The 21,393-nt window shown below is 41.6% G+C and overlaps 1 protein-coding gene across 1 annotated transcript in view; it reads left to right on the forward strand.

Moving 5' to 3' along the window:
* VMP1 (vacuole membrane protein 1) overlaps window positions 1-21,393 on the forward strand; it is a 57,216-nt gene that overhangs the window by 14,631 nt on the left and 21,192 nt on the right. The window contains exons 5-6 of the mRNA XM_009875969.1: window positions 4,500-4,667; window positions 9,240-9,371. Of these exons, the coding sequence (XP_009874271.1) occupies window positions 4,500-4,667; window positions 9,240-9,371 (300 nt within the window). The remainder of the gene's footprint in view (window positions 1-4,499; window positions 4,668-9,239; window positions 9,372-21,393) is intronic.

The following is a 21,393-nucleotide window of genomic DNA, read 5'->3' on the forward strand; positions in this document are numbered from 1 at the left end:
GCTTGCAGGATGTTTCCCATGAGAAGCAAGCTTTTGTTTTTCCAATTTATCTTAATCAAATAGAGCATGACATGTTTCCCCCCTGTGGAAGGGCTGAGTCTTGAACCCAGTATGAAAAGCAGCGTATCCATGGAGGAAAACAGATTTTTAGTGCATTAAGTTCAACAGTGAGTTCAGTGTAATATTTTTCTTGCTGGCAAGACATATCACTTTTCTCTGTGAAATGTTTCTAAATTAAAGCTGGTCTAAAATTATGTCTTCCCCAAAAACGAAAGGTTAAAATTAGATGTGGTTGTTCTCGTGCTCGTACCACATCAGCAGGATGCCTGTTCTGTGAAGGAGCATGTGATAAACCAACACTTGACGTGGAGCTTGTTTGTAGCTTTAATTGTGTTCACAGGCTAGGTGCACAGAACGATTAATAATGTGAAAATATGGTTCACTTATAATTGGCTATTCAGTCATTTTTCCTTATGGTAAAGAGTGTTCTTTCTAAGAATTATACATATCATATAGTACATATATAGGTGTGGTTTTGAGGATTTAAACTTCTTGATCTTTTTTACATTTGCCTGCTCTCTCTCTCTACTTGCATAATTTATAGATAAATATATTATACTTTGTACAAATTTCACAATACAGCATTTAAAGCAATTTATTTCTAAGGATTAGCAGTGTCTATTCTAACTTGGGTGACTTCAATCACCAAACTGAAACTTTGGTGAAGGCTCTCTCTAATCTATTTATCTATAAATTATGCAAGTATACTTTGTACAAATTTCACAATACAGCATTTAAAGCAATTTATTTCTAAGGATTAGCAGTGTCTATTCTAACTTGGGTGACTTCAATCACCAAACTGAAACTTTGGTGAAGGCCTGTGAGTTCAAGAGTTCGAGGTTCTCTTCTGTGAGACATCAGGGTTGTATAGATAGGGATTTCCAAACTCCCCAAAATTACTGTTGCTAAAAGATAGATTTATGTTGAGTTGATCTTGATGACCAGATCTTGTCTTGTTTGATCTGTAAATTGTACAGATATTTCTAACAAACCGCATTCCCCCCTAACCACAGGCTCCTTCTGGTCGTCAGTAGTGGCGAGCAAATGTTTCTCACCGGAGTCAGCAGAATGTTTCTCAATTTCTTCTCTGTTAGCCCTTGTCAGTGCCTCCTGCAAAAAAAAAACCCAACAAGTCATTGGAAGAGGGTGAGGGAAAGACAGTTGGTGTTCAGGATCTTACATGCCTTGAATTTCAGCGACTCGTCCTGATTTGGCAAGCAGCACGTCTACTAAATCGCCCAGATTTTGTTGTCTGGTGTGACAGGGTTTGGGGTAGTTCTGCAAATGCCCTTTTCAAGGTAGAGCTGCGGCTGGAGTCAAAGGCAGGAGATCTTAAAGGGTTTCCTGAAGTGTTGAAATAAACTGAGCTATTGCAGAGAGGCAAAACACTCTATCTACTGTGGCCCCACACAGGGAAGGAGGAGGAGAGGGTGGAGGAGGTATTATTTGTGAAGAGGATTAAAAAATCTGAATGAGGATTAATCCTTCTGTCACAGGGAGGAGTACAGAGAAAACGTCTGAGTGTATGTTGGCTGGGATTTACTAAAGGTGGGCACCCAAAGGCCATTTGAAGTTGTTTCTCTGTTCCATTCAGAGTTAAACCATTGCTATTTTTAAATACGAAGCAAAATGGCACCTCTCTTGGGAAACACCCAGCGACCCTCCCACTCTTCCTCTCCCCCCCTATTGCCACCATGGTCCTGTTTAGCCAACCATTGTTTTGAGGTGCTTGGTAACCACGGCTTTGTGAAAGTATAATGCTCGATGTGAGCTTTCAGAGCCCAGCTAGAACAAAAGCAGATGTCAGAGCTGTTGCGTGCAGCCTGCCAAGCTGAGAGACGTTGTCCGTTTTGACTCGCGGGACAGCTGGCCTCCGCTGCCAGGGGAGGACACGGGATTGTTCTACTTTCCTTTGGCTCGCTCCAAGTTCCAGCGCTCCACACTTCATCACTCCAAATGAACCGTTTACGCTTTATTTCTTATTCCAGTTCAAATGCAGCTTCTGTGGGTTCCAGAGCTCCAACTTTTTTCCATTATAAACTTGTTTATGTTGCGGTGGAAGAATTATGTTCAACTGATGTAGTCTTCAGGTGGCTGGTTGGCTGTTTACAGCTGTTCTGTGAAATGCTTTTTTTTCCATTGGCTGCTACTTGTATAATTTTTTTCCCTTCGTAGACACTTGTGGAGACTGGGAGCGCTCTCTTAACAGGAGGCGATGTTTTAAGACCGTCAAGCCATTTCAAGGATGGCAACTCGGTTGAGAGAAGCTGCTTGTGGTGAGAGGCTCACGCAGCAGCCTCCAGTCAGGAGTTTTGTCGTTGCTCGCTCTCCTGAGATTGTACGCTCTTCTTTACACACCCTGTGTGCAGTTTGAGAAGAAATGTTGGTAATACCATTGTCGCCGAAAGCGAAACCCTGCGAGGAGCTGGGGGCCTCGCTATGGTAGTGATTAAATTTGTCTCTTACTATTATAAAACTGAAAGTAACAGTCTGCCATCGCGGATGGCTGTAGTTACGCTGTAGTGTGGTGTGTCTTCCAAATTTTGTGGAACCGAAAAGCCATACTTCTTGATTCACACACCGCATCTCACTGCCTTGGCGACAACCTTACCCTTACTGTCAAGGGAACATAGGAAATGGTCATTTACAGCTCAAGTACGTGGGGATTTCCTCCACGCAAATTTACTGTTCAGGAGAATTTTATTGCACATTTCTGCAGGTGAAAACTGTTCATTTAAGGAGGATGGTTTTGAGACCTTTTTTTTGTCCCGAGGTTGCTGTCAGACTGGGCTGGGGCAAGCAAGGGACGGGATTAAATGCCCTAAGTTTCAGAGTATGGTGGAGAAAGAGGTTCCTAGGCTTGCTCTTAATGTACTTTACAATTTTACAAAAGTTTCCACTCTGTCCTCAGTAAGTAAAATAGAGATATGTTATTTGTGTAGATGTGAAGCTGCTGGGGAGAGAGATGAGCTTGCTACAAGAACCAGAAAGGAGTTCTTTGCCGTTGGGGGGCCGATAGCAGTGTCAGTAATACACAGCACTAGTCACGGGCTCATTCATCCATTCTTTGTTCTCCCTTCCATATCAAAATCACTCCTGTGTATCAATTTCTGCATCCCTCTTTTTCAGTTCTACTTCAATGAACCTTTTTTCTTTTTTTTTTTTCTTTTTTTTTCTTTTTTTTGCAAGAGAGACTGTGCCTCATTTATCATCTCGGCGGGCTGGCTGCATCTGTGTGTTCATATAATGCAAAGTATGCCAAAGCACTTTGAATTAGCCTCCTGTAAAGTAAAAAGAAATAAATAAAAGAATTCACTTGGTATGAGAGAAGCTTGTCTTTTTCCAGTTGCGTAGCAGAAGAATGGTTTTGTCTTGAATTCCTTACATGTGACAACAGTGATCGCAGCTGTCATAGAGAAAAATAACTGCTTTTTTTTCCCCTGACATTTTTATGTCAATGCCACTGAAAAATTGCACTGTTAATGTCATTGCATAAGCCCAGCGCTCTGGTCTCTTCAGGGAGACCTGAAATTGAGTGAACCCATCTAAAATCATCTTCCCAGCAAGTCTAGAGGAGACAGTGGAGCTTCACTTTTTGTGGGAGACCTGCTGTGGAATTTCACCTTTTACTGTGCAAATGAAGCCTGCAGGGTCCTCTGGCTCCTGCATTTCAAAGTGAGCTTTGCAAGCCCTGCGCAGGGCCGTAGCAGTGCTGAGGTCCATCACGCTTTCCCTCTATATTCTGTAATAAATTTACCTTTGATTTGGGCGAGTCTAATAAAGCATGGCTCATTTAAAGGAAAAACATAGAAGGAAATTGTTGATGATATGTTTCTCAACATGACATCAAAACTCATCAAATACAGGTTTGTGTAATTTATTCTGCACACAGAAAATGATCTTTGGCATTTATTTAAATCTGTGACTTTATGAAAAGACCTTAATTTAACTCTGTACTTTTTTTTTTTCCTTCCCCAATATTTCCCTGACCTTTTGCTAAGTGATTTCTTTCTTAGCTACAACATCCAGTGTTCAGGCCGTAGGCTATTTGAATTGCTTCTCCCTTCTTTTGTGTTAAAATAATGGCAATTCTTTCAGCTTTTTTAGGTGTGTAGCAGTTTAAGTCTTGAATAGATTTTTATGCTAGTTTTATTTGGAGAGCTGTCCAAAAAAATATTTTATTGTAAGATGGAGACTAGATGTAATTCAATTATGTGGCACTTAAATAATGCTTAAGTTTTGGATTACGTTTCAAACCATTTTTAGCAAACAGCAGTAAGATCACTTTCTTGTGTGGATTTTACATCTAAAACATTATTACTGGCCAAGGTAAGAAATGTTAAGTTTTAGCTTAGACTCCTTGCGTCAGGGACGAATGTGTCTTTAATTGCAGTTTTCACTGATGTAAAATGCATTTGAAATTACCTGTGTTTTTTCAGGGTCCACACATAGCGTCGGTTACTCTTGCTGCGTATGAATGTAACTCAGTTAATTTTCCGGAGCCTCCTTACCCAGATCAAATTATCTGCCCTGACGAGGAGACGACCGAAGGATCCATCTCTTTGTGGGCTATCATCTCAAAAGTCAGGCTGGAGGCCTGCATGTGGGTAAGGTTTGGTTTATAACAGTTTTTTAAAATCCCACTGATTTCTGTGTCCAAGAATAAACCTCCAACAGTAACAAACGTATTTGCGATGTGAAGAGATCCTGATCAACCTTGTAGCCCTGGATAATTTTTATGTCCTTTAAAGAGAAGTAATAGGATTATTGCTGGGTTTTTATCGGTGTGGGCTACTTTTCTAAAGGCTAGCAGAAAATGCTCACGTGCTTCAAGGTTGTTGATGTGGAAGGTAAGTTTCACAAAGGGTACCTGCATCCCAAATGGTCTTGCAGCTGTCGGGTCTCACCCTGCGTGCAGTTAAGCAATAAATAATTGCAAAAATTGAGTCTGTAACTTGAGTGAAGTTGCAGTTACTCATCTGAAGGACTCAGGCCCCAATATCATCGCTGAAATGTTTTTCTGGGTTACATCAATAAACTGGATTAAATAGGGGAGCGTTATGCTGCGCATTTGTATGTATTTTATTTTTATTTCTCTGCCTGTTTCCATCATGGCAAACTTTTCACTTAAAACAGGAAAAGCAGCTTAGCTTTTAAGTGAATTGGGGTCTTAGGAAACGCTGTCATTGGAACTTCCTTTCTGTTTTCCTTCCTTCCCTCTTGTGCAGCTTTTTATAGAACTTTGATTTTTGGAGGATTTTGGTCAGCTAAAATGATTTTTCATTAAATGTAGATTATTACCCAGATGCATCTCCTGTGAACTGCATGCCAAATTAATTTATTTTACTACTGACTTCCTGTTCTGGCTGATGATTTAATTATTAAATTCTTGGGTGTCCAGTTCAAATGTAGACAGCCAAATTCTGAAAATGTGTGATATCTGATGTTTGTCCTTTTATTCATTCGAATGATAGGAGAAGATATATTAAAGCAACTTTGGTAACTTTTAAAATTATCAGCAGCTCTGTTGCGTACAGCCAAACTGGAATTCTTGTAAGCGTTACAGATGAAAGTAATGCATAGCAGTACCAAGGTCAGAAAAGTAACAGAGAAAATGGCCTTGCAGCCCTCTCAAGAAGCAAAGTACATCTTAAATTTCACTCTTTCTGATGAGGGACAGAAATGCCTGAATGCTTCATAAGTAGCTAAACATGCAAGTACTTATAAGACCATAAATACAAGATTTCTCTTTATTTTCTTCCTCGTCTCCCTCTGCTTAAGTTTGTTTAATGGAGACCGGAGTCATAAAAATGGCATTTACAATTACGTTTCTAGGGTTGCAAAATAGAAATGCAGCTCGGGGTAAACATCCATTGCCTAATCTTCAGCGTGTAAAATAACCGAGCTGTGATGAGCATTAAGTAGTTTGGAAGTGAGTTAATAGGAGTTGCAAGCATCGAAAGCTGGTGTCCTTCGGAGCAGCCGTGAGGAGAACAAGCGGTACCTTCGGGCTCTTGTTTGAGCTGCTGCTCAGTTTTGGGGCAGGGAAAGGACAAGGGAACCGGACGGAGCTGAACCATTTCTCTCCCACCCTTTCCCCCCCTTTTCTTTCTTCTCGCCTTCACATTCTCCGGCAGCTACCTTTGCGCTGAACTCTGGCTCTGCTGGATTCTTCCCTCGGGAGCATCCTCTGTCTACCGGTGGTGTCTAGTGTAATGTTATGCTTTCTTGGAATGTTTCATGAGTACATAAACATTGCTTGCTAATTTCCTGTAAGCCAAATCAAGTTGGCAATTGCTGCTGCTTCTTCCAGTGTGTTTCTTTTGTCCAAATTCCAGTTCACTTTTTATGGGAGCTGTTGAAGAAACTGATTTTGGATTCTGTCACGCTTTAAACCAAACGTCCGCACAACAGGAAAGTAACGGTGACTTCCAGAAAATGAAAAGGCTAATTTTTGCAAATCAAAACCTCTGTTTAAAAAAAAAAATCAATTATTTTCTACTTTTAAACTGAAATCAGGAATATTAAGTATAATTCTTAATCTTCATATGATTGAATGAACTCACAGAAAGTATATATATTTTTTTTTTTTTAGTGGATCTGTCTACTTCTAATTAGACCTAAAATCTGATAAATACGGGGTAAATGCCAAAAGAAAAGCAATTATTGGATGTACACAGATATGCTCTTAATGCAGCACATGGAGGAATAGGTATAACACCACGAACAGCTCTTTCCTTTAGACTTATAAAGTGAAGTTATACTGAAAGGCTCCAAAGTGCAATCTGGCCAATCTTCTTGATTATTTGGAGGGAGACAGGAGGGTGGTAGCAGTATAAGTTTTCATGTGAAATGTTGAAAGCAGGTTGGTCCCAGTGGGGACTTTGCAAACCTCTGACTATAAAGCTCTCCAGACTGAGTATCCTGAGTGGGGGGGTTTATCTGCACGAGGGATTTGATTCGGATCACAACAACATCAGCAGCTGTTTCAGCCGACTTAAACCAGGTACAGTTTTTTCCCCGAGATTAAAATCGTTACTAGTCCCCTGCATGTCAGTGATAGCCATTTTTGCTGATAATGAGCGTTACGAGGATTAAATATCGTTGTATCTAAGGAATTATTAGGTGAAATGAAAAAGATACTTCTTTTTTTTTCCCAGTCACTCTAAAAGTTGGCTCCGCCAGTCCTGGCCTGCAGAAGGACTCTCAAAAGCAGTCTGCTAGGTGTAGGCCAGTTTTCACAGCCTTCCATCCCACAGGGACAGGGAATTCAATAGTGCCCTACGTTTTTTATGTGTTGCAGCTTTTTTTTGGTCTTTTTTACAAGAAATAAGGGCAAAGAATAAAAATGTTTAATTGCTCAGGATTAGCAGAACAGGCAGCCTGTGTCCTGACCAGGATAAAATCTGTTTAAAAGACTCTTTCTAGTGGAGTAATTTCCCAGTTTCCTTTTATGAATGTATTAGTGTAAAAGAATTTTGATTAGCATTTGCCTTTCTAATTTGTTGTTAGTCTGAGGAATCTCCATGTAAAACTGGCATTCAAAGTTAAATGGTGAAAGTGGACAGCTAATGTTACAAAAAGCAGTTAAATAGTTACTGGTTTGGATCCCTTAATTGGTTTGTTGAGTTTTTTTATGCACTTAGGGAACCTATCTCCAGCCGACATGAAATCATATGATTTGTGTTGCACTTCTGAAATGTTTTGTAATAATGAGCATGTGACTTATCCAATTTAAAGAAAGTTCATGTCCAGTACACACATGCAAACCTCTTCCTCAGTTAACAGATTGAAGCCAAAGCAAATTGGCAGAGCCTGGACAAGCAATGTGACTTTCTGTTCTTGCATCACCCTGAGAACATAACCTCAAGTTAATTTTTCTGAACCGTTGTCGCTACTGTTTTCAGGCTTATCTTCCCATGTGCCAGAAATAGGCAGATTAATGAAGTTCAGCTTGTTGCACTCGTTTAAATTTCTCTTCTGTGGAAAACAAAAGGCATAAACATGTGAAGCTGTGCAATTTATATATTTAAACCGAGAACTTAACAGTTTGGGTAACTCCGGAAAGCGACGGTATTTAAAACCACAACCTGTTGGTTTGGAATATGCACGGCAGCTGGAATTCTCCCTTGCTTGCAGCTGCATATAGAGCAAGAACAAAGGAAATTGAAAAGCTTTCGTTGCTTCAAAGGGAAGCAAATGCTTTGTAGAAAAACATTTGTTACTCACTGCTGACCCTGCGAGAGAAAAGCCGTCTGCACGTAGCTAAGTTTTAACACTTTTCCGGGGGGTACCCAACTATTGTGCCATTACCTGTCCTGTATTTAAACCATTCTGTGTTTAGTCCAAGTTCCTGCTTCATTAGCCTCTGTTTATCCATATGTTCAATCTTCGCTGTCTTTTTCTTTTCTCCCTTGGTTAAGCTAAAGTTGCATTTACCCACAAGATTGAAATGAGTCATTTGAAGTCCTGAGAAAACAAATATAATTTTCCTGTGGTGAGAAAGCAGCCGTGCTTTCATCTCGGATTCTCTTGACTCTCTTTATTCCTTCTACAGGAGAGAGAAAATCTCGAGATCAAGCTTTCCTTAACCTTATTTTCCTCGCTCGTAGCTGTAGTAAAACTCGAGCCCATTTTCTGATAAACACTTGCACAAAGTCTCATGACTGAACAAGTAAACTACATGACGGCACCGGGGAGGAGCTCCCGGATTATTTTTGAAAGGCCGCTCAGGAGCGAGGGCTGTCACATGCTGGCAGATGTGTCTGGCATCACGCGGTGGCAGGGCCCTGCTGAGTCAGGGATCGTCGCAGCCGAGAGCGGGGCCCCCGGCCCCCCCGGCTCTCCAGCGGCAGCTGGATCCCCGCCGCGGAGCTCAGCCAGAGCCGGGCCCCGGGGACGCACGTTTTGACTTTGCAGACCAGAGCTTGGGAGCCACTGACTTTACAGCGCCGTAGTCTGTGCTGAGGGAAACTGAATTTTGCTAAATGAGGGGCTGCAAAGGAACAGAGTTATGTTCGGGGTCGGGAGAAATTCGACCTGGTTGGATAACAGCAAGCTTCTCAAAGCAGCTGCTCTCATCGGTTCTAATCGTTTGAAATGTCTGTGGGACTGTGCGTATCACATGTTACCTATTTAAGAATAAACACAAAAATAAATCAGAATTATTCTTTTCCCAGGGTGCTGGCACAGCCATTGGAGAGCTGCCTCCATACTTTATGGCGAGGGCGGCCCGACTCTCTGGTGCTGAACCTGATGATGAAGAGTACCAGGAATTTGAGGAGATGCTGGAACATGCAGAGACTGCACAAGTAAGAACAGTGCAAAGCAACAGAATTAATAAAATGCAGGAGAACTAGATCGAGTAAATAATCATTCCCATGAAATGGGAATGGGCCAAAAATCAGTTGGTGTGAGTTCACAGGGGACTTCCCAGGGATGGAAAAAGATCTTCCACTGGGTAGAGATGCCTCTGGTCATGGGAGGACAAGAATGCAGCTCGTTGAAGCATATACGATGCTGCAGCCGGAGCGTTTATTACAAATACCATGTTTATTTAGGCTTCCAAGAACAGCACAATAAAGGTAGGGAGAAAATGGGCTAACAGACCGGTGACAGGGAGATGCTGTTCCATGTCATGGTTGTCACAGCTGCATTTAAAGCCTCCCTGGGCCAGGAGATGATTTTCAGTAAGCTCGTCCCCTTCAGATGATATTTGCCTGCCTTGCTACCGACACCCTCAGGGGCCAGTGCATGACCCATTCATCAGCCTGAGGAAACATATTTTTCCTGATGGGAAAATGCAACCAGACTGCTCTGAATCCCCTTTTGTTGCTCTTGTCATTTAGTGTCTTGGTGGATTAAATACTGTTTGTGTTACAGCACAGTTTGCAACTGATGGTGTACATCAGTCAGGTATGACTGTAGGTTATTTTTCATTCAGGCCAGGAGTTTGCATCCTATTCACAAGTTATTGATAGTGTTTTAGAAGAAATGAAACATTTTTTTCCTCAAAACTACTAGCCAATGAATTTCTCTACTGTGTTTTTCCTTCTTACCCTGTTTTGTCTGCCACTAAGATGAAACAGGTTGTGAGACTCCTATTAAAAAACCAGAAGACACTATTTACTGTGCACTGCTGTCTTTAACTGTTCTGCCAGGGTATTTTCTTGATATAAATATAAACTTTTTTTTTTTAGTTCTCTTAAAAAAATGGAGAAAGCTTTTCCCTGAAAGAAGGGGGTTTGTCTGGAAATCATGAGTGCAATCTAGTAATTCTAACAGTAAAGCCTGTGTTTCCTGAGAGCCTCCCCCTACTAGAAAGTTCCAAAGGTTTTTTCTGCTATTGTAAATAGTAAGTTCTTGTATTTCTTTGAAGATGCAGTGTGTGTGTGGGGGAAATACCTGCTTTGTTCTTTCCTCTATCATCAGTCTTTCCTTTGCAAAGTAATCCCTAACTGTATAAAAAAACCAAGTTGTGGTAAAACAAAAAAAGACCCAAAAAACCAAATGAAAGCAGTCGAATACACGACTGGAGAGCTGAAATGCTATCTGTGTTTACTGAAACTCTCCCAGCAAATTATATGCGTGTACAGTTGTGGGAGCAGCCAGAGTTGGTTTCCAGAACGCACACTAAGATTCTTGGGAAGAAAATTTTTGCTAGAGAGCGTTTTGTCAGGACAGGCCAAAATATAGCTAGCTCTATTGACGGTCCTCAGTAAACAAGTGGCCTTGTGTAATTGATTAAGAAAAAAATGATGGTGTTATTTACCAGTACTTTTGATATTATTTTCTTGGCAATTGAATTTGGACTGAAGCATGTTGTTTTGTGGATGGATGGCCAGGAAAAAAAAAAAAAATCTTTTTAAACTCCACTTCTGGTTTGGTTTCTATAAAACTCTTTTAACATGACGCTTTGACAATCCAATTAAATTGTATTGCGCTCATAAAACTGACAGTTCAGTTTTTTCCATTTGCTAATATGACTTCCTTTTGCTTTTGGCTTCAGTCGTGTTTTTTCTAGATGTCTCTGGGAGACAGGCCTGCCTTTCCTATGACCTTGAGTGAATCCCCATCTTCGGCATAGCTTATCACTGTTTGCTCTGTAATTGCTGCTCGCGAGCAGTTACGATGTCTATTTTTAAATTACTCAATAACAATTTTTATTACCCACCTCAGCTTCTCCCACTCTCCCAAGTTGAAGCCTTATGCTTAAGGAAACACGGGGGATGTGACAACTGTCTCATGCCGTGGATGATACTACAAATGTTTGACGTCAACTGACAGGAGCCTTCCTTCCGTATAAAGGTCTGGCTTCATCCTGCCTTTCTGAAAGATGTGAAAATGGATGTGTTACATTTTGAAGAATATGTTCCCCCTCTACTTCTGCTGAGCTGCTGTATGCCTACAAGGCAGAGCCAAACGGCTTGACGTTTTTGCCTGCGTGTGTTTTGCTGAGAAAGCTTGTCACCGCTGTTTCTCAAAAACAATGGTAATTTTGAGAATAGAATTTGTTGAGAATAGACCGTTAATGTAACATCCAGCCTAAAGGATCTGTGAGGGGGAATGTGCTTGCTAGCTTGGCACTTTAAAAAACAAAGAGGAACCTAAAGGGATTAATCAACCTTAAAGGTTTAGTGCCCCGAAGTTACACCGAGTAAAATATTACTTACTTTAAAGAGTCTAGTGATGGATTCTCTGTCATAAATCTCAGATCTGAGCAACCTGACTCCTTGAGCTAGGTTTTGAGAAAACTGAGTAGCCTGCAGACCGTGTGTAAGTTTGCCTTGTACTTCCCATTGGCATGCTTCAGAAAAAGCCCCTCGTTTTAAAGGAGCACTCACTTCTGCTTTCTGCACGTCCCTGCGTGCGCGCCAGTGAGTTAGTCCCGGTTACATAAAGGGCACGTCAGAGCTTCGCTTGCCTCGTGGCTGCTCTTGTTCAAATCGAGTGAGTTTGCCCGGGAGAAGGAGTGTGGTTTACAAGCAGGGCTCTTTTTTTCTCAGAGCTCCACACAATGTGGAGCCCAGCGTGCTATAGGAACAAAGCAGCTCACTCCTGTTTGTTACTCGAGGCAGTATTTAAAAATGAGGAATGCTTGAAATGGTATCTCAGTTGCTGTTAACTCTCTTCCAGTCGAATTCCGGAGCAAAGGAGTTTATTATCGGAGCTCCCCTTTTAGCCACGGGGAGTATCTCCAGTGCAGCCGTTCAAACCAACCTCTCAATTAGGGGAACTGAATCTACCACTTAGTGCTGGGGCAGCTCGCTGGTAATAACACAGTGCGAGCGTGCTTCTGTACGGTTTCGTGTGCAGGGACTCTCTTTTGCCAGTTTAATAGCCGCTGATTGTTAGGTACTCTCATCTTTTCCCTGTCACGCTGAAACGCTTAAAGCTGACAGAGGTTTCTGGTGAAAATGAAGCTGTTAATGCCAACTTCCCTCAAGGTACTTAGTGATAACGTGTAGTGCGTGGGCCCTTGCTGTATCGTGGTGTTCCTTGCTAAGAGAAGAAAGTACCGATATCTTTGCTGTATATCTAATCCTTGATGACTGTGAGTGTTTGGATTCATTAAGTGGCATATTTTTGAGAACTAATGATTTACACACCGGGCTTTGCTTCTGTGCAGCGTTGCTGCAGCCACATTTTCCATGTCCAAATATTTTCTAGTTGCCTATGTTACTATCAGCCACTGCTGTTTGTTTGCTTTCCAAGCTGTGTCCTCCCTCTGAAAGGATGCAAACTTGCGAAAGGGTTAAATCCATAGAAATGCTGAGATGCAGCAGGACTCGTTTGTAAATGATCTTTGTAAATGATGGAGTGCCATCTGCACACTGAATGTCAGTTGTTGCTGGGACCTGTTTTTGACTCCACTGAACCTTTACTGGTTGTGGTTTGTCTGGCCATCACATGACTTCTCTGAAAATTCCCCCTCCCCTCCATTTCCAGTAAACTGTTTGAACAGGAGTGACTCAGACTGAAACCAGCTTCCCTGTAACCACAGGGCTTGTTAAAGAATTTGTCAACGTGGACTCAAGAGGGTTTGTATTAAACTAAGCTGCAACTGCTTCGGTTTGCGTTGCGTCAGGAGTTCCACCGAGCGACTTCCTGCTCGGAGAGGCGGCTTCGTGTCTGCAAGGAGTTAAACTGATGAACTTTTGCGATAGTGACAGTTGGGCACATGTTAAACGAGGCTCTCAGAGGTCCGGTGCCTTGAGCTGGATTGCTTTTCCACAGCTTCATGTGGGGTTTCTCTTTGCAGAAGCAGAACAAAGTGCGCTACCACACCCAGGCACGCTTACTGGGAGAACCCAGCACTGTGTTCTGACACGACACTGTGACTTAATTCAAATGGAATGATTAGGTTCGACTAATAAGCACAAATGGAACTTAATTAGCGGTGTAAAAGAAGGTGGCCAAATTAAAAATGGATCTCTCCCATGATTAAGCGAACAGCTAGTATCTGATAGTTTCTGCTTGAAGAGGATTCGCTGGCTGCTGGCTTGTTTAATCAAAAGATTTTTGAGGGTACTTGGTACAAGAAAAAAAGAAGTCAAAGCAGACCGCAAGCAGGTTTTTATAAAGCAGTTATCATAAAAATGGAAGTGGTAGAGTCACACAATAACGAAAACCTTGACTTTTTTCTTCCTCTTTTTTTTTCCCCTCTTGCTTTCCCAGAAATAACTTGTTTAAACCCAACATGAAATTCCATTCATAATTTCTCTTACTTAGTCTTCCAGTCACCCCCTTTCCTCATCAGCTCCTTCTTTTTGTTAATTGTGCTGTACAAGAAAGAGATTGCTGGCGTTTGGTCGAGGCTGCCTGATGGGTGGCCACCAGGAGGCTTGTCCTCTCACACTGCCTTCAGGTTTGAAGCCAGCAATCGTTAATATATGTTTGAGAGATATTTTACCTCTTTTTTTTCTTGGCCCATAATTAAATGGGATTTCAAAACTAAACAAACCTTAAAACTTTAGAAATTTCGTATGAGTGAGATGGCAAACTGATGGTGAACTAATAGTAAAGTGTGGTGTGCTTTTTGGTTTTTCTTTTTTTTTTTCCACAGACAATATAATAAGCAGCGAATATACTGACAGCTTAGTTTCAAATCGTTCTCCAAATCTACAGAGTTGAAATAAGCTTTGGAGTGAGTTGATGAAAGCTCTAAATAAGGGAACTTGTTACATGGGACTTCCTGAGAAAAGAGGTAGCGAAGAGTTAATATCGGCAGAGGGTAGACAATAGGAGCTCTGAGTAACAAATGTGTAAGCCACCTCCTTGCTGGATTTCTTTGGACACTGGCTGGAGAACAGGGCAGTCTTGTGCCTGCATTGTTCTATTCATTTGCACACCTGCCTACAGATAAGGAAAAAACAGCAATGAGCATTAGGTTTGCTAATGGCAATCTAGAGATGACTTTTTGACATTCTGCTTTGAACAGCACAGTCTGGTCCCTAAAACCTGAATGTCTGTTCCCTAAAGCTCGTCCATGTGATCCTCTGTCACTTCAGTGTTTGGTGTCTACATATGTGAACCAGAAATTATCGAGCCACTGAAAAAATCAGGATTACTTTGCAATGTTTTCACTCGATGTTAGCTCAGAGGAGTTTATTTCAGTACTAAATATCTTGCTTTACAACAAAAAGCAGGCTTTTCAGAAAGAACATCACCAAGAATGTCACTGGAAATCTGCGTTTGCACTCTGTGGGTGAGCAGTTAGTTGAACTCTGTCATGGGATTTGCATTCTCTGTTTTGTGTGCATTGAGGATGCTCGACACAAGTTTCAAAGGGAGTAATTTGGTCCTAAATATTTGATATTTCACTCCTTGATATTCTGAGATGCCAATAAATGATCAAAAGCTTGAGTCAGGTAAGCTGCTTCAAAAATACTTTTTCAGGGAGTACCTTCAATAACTGATAGAAACTAATTATCATATCATAATCGAGAAAATGGCTACTTTTTTTTCTTTCTCCCCCTGCTCCAGACACTGTTTAAATATCAGTGTTGTACAAGAGTCTGGTATGCAGACCACTTCTCTAAGCTGTCTGGGAACCTCTGCTCCTTCCCAGGGTGAACAAGCGAGAGGTATGCCTAGCATTGCATGTCTGCTGGCGAGGCTTACTAGGAAGACTTGTGCTTGCAAAACTATTTCTCAGCTCTGTAAGAAGTTGCTCACTTCTATTCTGCAAGTCATTCTTGCATGCATGGGTTTTCTTCCTTATTTTTAAGTTCCCTGTGGAGGAGCAGTGTATTTTTTTCAGTGCTGGTGACTTTGGCTCTGGTTTGTCAGAGATCGAAAAGGTCAATCTGTTTGTCCAGGTATCAAAAATTGCTTCCTTTCCTGATGATGGTGGCTAAAACAAAGCAAATAACTTGCTTCATTCCAGCAATCATGAGCCCTTCTTTAAGGAAGACTCTGGATCTTAAACCAGCCAAAAAAAGATCTGATAACTTGTAAGGGATTAAAAAAATTGATAACATCCTAGACTTGCTCATCACACTCTAACTAGATCAGCAGACTTGTGGCCGCAATAACTAATCGCAGTTGTAGCTTTGCAGTAAACGGGCACTCGCTGTGCAGCAGCACGGGTGTTTCGGGCAGCCAGCACGCCGGTGGAGGCGATGCCAGCGCACGCTCTCAGCTGTAGAAGCAAAGGCTGCAGAGGTCAGTGGCTGATGTGTGGGAACCGGAGTGATGGGATGTTCTTTCGCTTCATTCTTCTCTCTGTAGGTGGCTGCTAGTATCTCGTTATGGAATCGCAGAAAAAATTCTTCTTGAAAGGGACCTGAGGCAGTTTGTAGCCCCGCATTTTGCTCAGAGCAGTGTCATCTATGAGATCAGCTCGGGTTCCTCGGGACATGGTCAGGTCTGGTCTTGAAAGCCTCCAAGACTGCACAGCCTTGCACTGCCCCGACAGCCCTCCTGCTTCCCTGATGTGCTAAAGCGACAACTTTGAAATAGATCACGGGATCTGCTTACTGCCAGATCTCCTGAAAGATATGAATAAAAAGTAGTTCTTTAGCAAGCAAAAAAATTATAAATTTTATTTCATGCGTTCGTGCACCGCTATAAAATTGCAAAGAGCCATTATTTCTTGTTCTATTGCTGGGCACCACTGAGAAGAGATTGTCTCCTTCCTCTTGACACCTACCCCCACATATTTCTATATGTTAATAAGGTTTCCTCTCAGCCATCTCCTTTCAAGGCTGAACAGCCCCAGGTCTCTCCGTCTCTCTTCACAGCAGAGATGTTCAGGCCCTTGATCCCCCTCGTAGCTCTCCCTTGGACTCTCTCCAGTAGGTCCCTGTCTCTCTGGAACTGGGGAGCCCCAAACTGGACCCAGGATTCCAGGGGTGGTTTCACCAGGGCAGAGCAGAGAGGGAGGAGAACTCCCCAGCCCTGCTGGACACACTTTTCTTGATGCCCCCCAGGATCCCACTGGCCCTCTTGGCCACAAGGGCACGGTGCTGTCCCAGGGACAACTCCCTGCCCACTGGGACTCCAAGGGCTTTCTCCACGGGGCTGCTTCCCAGCAGGACGTCCCCTAATCTGTACTCCTTCCTCTTCCTTCAGACTGTTTCCTTTGATTGTGTCTTATGCTTTACAAAATTTCTATATTCTTGCAGTGTGAAGCAAAAGGAAATTTTTTGTAGAAGTCTTGAGAGCTTCAGTTCCAGTTGTGGGAAACACTGTCATTAAATTTGAGAGTGCTCGCTAACTCACTGGGCCCTGTACGATGGGCTCACTTTGGGATATCGCTTCCAAACTTGAGAGTGCTGTTGGACTGTAACAGTCTAAAATCTTGACGTGGAATTTAATATGAAGAAGCATTTGCTGCTTTTTTCACCCAAGGTCTAGAGAAGAGGGAGAAATTGGGGAAATAAATGTTCTTACCATGGTACAATTGGTTTCTGAAGTGAAGGAAAGACCTGCAGTTCCTCATGCTAATAGTCTGTTTCATCCAGCTCTGCCTGACTGACTGACTGCCCATGCTAATGATAGGTCTTACTTACCGTGTAGTGGATCGAGTACTGTGGAGTTTCACACTTTTACTCCAAGATGGTTTAAAATTAAATTGCTTGTTGCAACGAACACTTCACTTTGTTGCCCTCTGCTCCCATACAGCTTGCAAAGGATTCCGCTCTGCACACAGCTCTATCTGCGGCTTCTAACGTTCGCCTTTTCCAACAGCGGTTTTAAAATCTCGTTATGAGGACAATAGGTTTAACTGGTTTTTCTATGGAAAAACTTCAGTTTTTCTGGCACAAGAGCTAATTGCAGTTACTCATATGTCTGAGTTTGTGAAGTCCCAAAGATGAGCATCTTTCCGATTATCTTTGTGGATTGCAGCATCACCCCTTACCATGCAACCAGCCTCAGGAATTTGAACACAAACAGATGTGGGAATAAATCTGTGCACTTCCCTCTAACAATCTGTGTTCAGTGTTCTGGTCCTGGGAGAGCCTAGGAGAAGAATTCACCTGTATATTTGATTTCTTGTTGACTTGGGGTTTGTATGTAGTACCTACTGCATGCTCATCTTTGCCTACAAATATTTTGAGTAATAGTTGGAAATCTTACTGGCTTTAAGGGCTCAGATCTCTGACACAGTCTGTTTAATGAGGTTTTGTAGTTACTTTTCTCTTATCTCTCCGCAGTTCTTCAGTAAAGCCTGCAAAGTCATTGTTGTTCAGTCTTCTTCTTATTGTACTTTCTAAAACTGTGGTTTTCGTTTTTAAGACGGACATATTTTTCTCTTGTCACTTTCCCACACGATTACCCTATTGCTCTTCTAGAATATAATATCTCAGAAAGCCCAGACTTCTTGTGAAGTGAAATCTATTTCCTTCCCAAGCTTAGAATTTGAGCCAGTCCTCTTACGCTGGAATGTCTGTCCTGTGCCTGTTGTGTGTAAATACCTTTCTTTTATCAAACTTCACCGCTTGCTTGCTCAGATCTGCCACCTTCCCTTCATTGCTTTCAGTAATCCTTGAAAATCTTTTTAACTTTTGTCTTTTCACAGCCTGGTTTCCAAGACAGGGCCTTCCTTTCCCAGAGTTTTGAGTGATAAGTGAATTTAAACCTTTCCTTTCACGGACTTTTATCTCCAGACATCAAGATGGAAATATCTCCTTTTAGCTTTCCCCTTACTTGTGTTAAGTTGGGAGTATTTTTGAGAAAGCTAGAACCAAGATCCAGGGCCACAGCCCTTTCTATACACGGTCAGATGTTGAAAGTCCTCGTGGCTGACAGAGCGGGAGATCAGCACAGCCGTGAACCACCACCAAAATATTCCTCCTTGCAACTTACTGGAACCTTACTCATGAGATCTGTTACCTTTGATGTCTTGCAAGAGAGGTACGAAATGGTTTCTCTGGTCACTGAGTAAGGAACTATTTGCAGATGGACGACGACAACTGTGTCGTGATCGCTCTTCTCGTGTTGATCGATAAACGTTGCTGACTGACAGTTTTCTTAGCTCGGGTGTGTATTGTAACCTTGCAGCCTGTAGGTAACTATCTGACTGCTTCAAAACTGCTCTTCCACAGTTAATACGTTATTCCAATAAGTTAATAATTCCTCCCAGTCCTCTGAAATTCTACAACTCGTTGCCTAACCACAAATGGTCATTTTCCCATAAGTTGTGTTTGATTCCATTGTGTTGTAATAGAAAGCCCGAAGAACCAAAATATTGTGCAGCTCATTTTTAACATAACTCAGATTTTTACATAAAAAGGAGCACTGTCTTTGTGGGCATCTTTTTCTGTGTTAAGGAATTCATAATTTTAATAATCTGAGATGGTAGCTTCAGACATTGTCTTTGGGGGAAAAAGATGTTCTCCTCTTCGGGTTATGATTGGGATAATTAAACTGTTTCTAGTAAGGACATATTATAACATTAACACAAATTGTACTTGGATCTTGAAAGATTGTCCGCTTCTTCATGTGCAAGTTACACAAGGACACTGGGGGTTTCCTGGCCCTAGGGTGAGTGCCTAGAGGTTTAAATTCTGGACAGAAACTAGTAAAACAGAGGGACGGGACAGAGCCTGGGAGTTAAGATTGCCCATTCTCTCTTCCAGGAAGGAAGGCTTTTTTGTAGGGGTAGATGACCCATGCCAGGTCCCACTCGAAGCTGTGCCCTAATGCATCTTTAAAAGAGGAACGTTGTGGTAAACATGGAATTTCTCTTCACTATCCCTTTAGACTGGGGAGGGTTGTTTTTTTTGCTTTTTGCCCCACGTAGCAGCACAATGCTGGTATCGACAAAACGTGCCATTTTGCTGGAGGCAGGCGTGGAGCTGAGAGTTGTGAATCAGGATTTCAGCACTGACCTTTTCGTGCCTCTTATTTCCATTCCAGTTCTTGAGATCTGATGATTAACCCAGTGAAGTAATGCTTAATCATTTAACCTTCCTTTGCCTGCGTTGTAGCAGTCACAGGAAATCTATTTCCAAACCCAAAAAACAAATCATCTTTGAAAAGGACATAGTGAGCTAAAGGATCCTGAAATGTTCTAGGGAGTGAATCACATTAGCTGAGAGTCGAGTCCAGTCTAGGTTCCCTAAGTTTGGGTGAAAATGTTTTGCCTGTAAGTAGCTGAACTTTTGTGCCTTTTTTATTAATTGTGTTTTTAAAAAGCAGTAAGTAGTTGTTTGGCTTTTATTCCAAACGCTTAAAAAAAGCAGAGAAAAGATTGTTCCCTGTGCCAGCTTTGTAACAGAAAAATTATATTGTGAAATAGGTAAAAGTGGTGAAACTGATGGTTGTATTTGCTGAGAAATGAAACTTTTAAGGTTTGGGGGGGGGGGTTATTGCAGATGTTGCAAAGATTTGACAAAGGAAGTTTAAGGAAGCAACCAAACAAGTATTTTTAAACTTGTTTTCATTTAAATAAATGTTGAGACTACAAATGCATGGGTTTGTTACAACCCTGATGTGTATATTACCATGGAAATTATTTGTAGGTGTGATTACTTTAGATCATTAAAAATAGGGAAAAAAATTCCTTAATTAATGTCTTTTGGCTTATTTAGGAAATTTGAGAAAGGAAGACAAATTAGAAGTTCTTGAATGAAATTTTTAGAACTATAGCTGTGCTTTCCATGAAGTACTTTGTAATAGGCAATGAATTGAAAAAAAAAATCTGTAATAGGCAATAAATGTTTAAAAGATAAGTAATAACTTTAAAAAACCAAAGTTATTAATTAGTAAGATGAGAAGAATTGTTCCAATGTTGGTTTTAGTGTTTGAGCTTTTTTTTTTTTTTCCAGAGAAACAAACGTTACACTTTTTTAACGTTTTTATGTATATATATGTATTTTTAGCTGGAGGGAAAAAATAAGTTCTAAGGCAGCTTTGAATTTTGCAGCAGTCTAGAAGTGTGGGTGAGGGAAGCTGCTTATTCTTAGGAAATTGGTTCAAGAGTGGTGTAGTGTGCTTACACTAAGTTAATACAGCCAATTTATACACAATTATAATAATATATTTTATTAAAGCAGCTGTGCTGCAAGCGTTAGTTTATAGGTCACTTGCTAGAGAGTTTGTTTCCAATTACAGCCAGTGAAAATAAAAGCAGTGGTGTATTAGCAACAAGATCATGGGTAAATATTTTAAAATTCAAATGAAAACAACTTCCATTGGAATATATACTGGACCTATTCAAATAATTGAATTGTCATCTTTCATTTTAAAGATACTTTATATGAGATTTATGGAGCTGTGCAAAAAGAAAAAAATCTTTATTGGCTTATAAAAGTGAAAATCTTGTTCTAACCCCATGAGCATTGCGAAACGGGGAGCAAAATAGGAACTGAAAATATCATGGTCACGTTCAGCTTTGTTGTAGAGCACAGGGGGAAGCATCTGAGGAAATTCCTGCCCAAGGTGCTCCTTTTTCAGTTCACCTTTTGAAAGAAGAGCTCTACCGTTACGTTTTAGCACCGTTTGCAGGTTGAAATTCATTAGTAGGGAAGTTCTGCAGAGGGATTTCTGCCCCTGTGGTTCAGGATCGACCTGGCGTTGCTGCTTTTCCCCCCTGGCCGGGCGCTGGGTGGTGACGCTGGGCGGGAGAGCCTCCGGGCACCTTCGTGTCCCAAAGCATCCTCGGTGGGACCGAGGGTCCGTGCTGGTGCCCACCCCCTGCTCGGCACCGGCTGGCACCTCCTTTCGGTTTTATTTAACTCGGGGAATAATGACGAGGGAATTTGGAGGTTGAGAAGGAACTGCCCTCGGTGTTGCAAGATTTTTGGGCTTGGGTCACCAGTAAATTATCACATTTTGTTCTTGGTAAGAATTTGGGTCAAAATGCACTCTTTTAACAGGAAAACA

This window comes from Apaloderma vittatum, unplaced genomic scaffold, assembly GCF_000703405.1.
Source record: "Apaloderma vittatum isolate BGI_N311 unplaced genomic scaffold, ASM70340v1 scaffold12569, whole genome shotgun sequence".
NCBI classification, from domain to species: Eukaryota; Metazoa; Chordata; class Aves; order Trogoniformes; family Trogonidae; genus Apaloderma; species Apaloderma vittatum.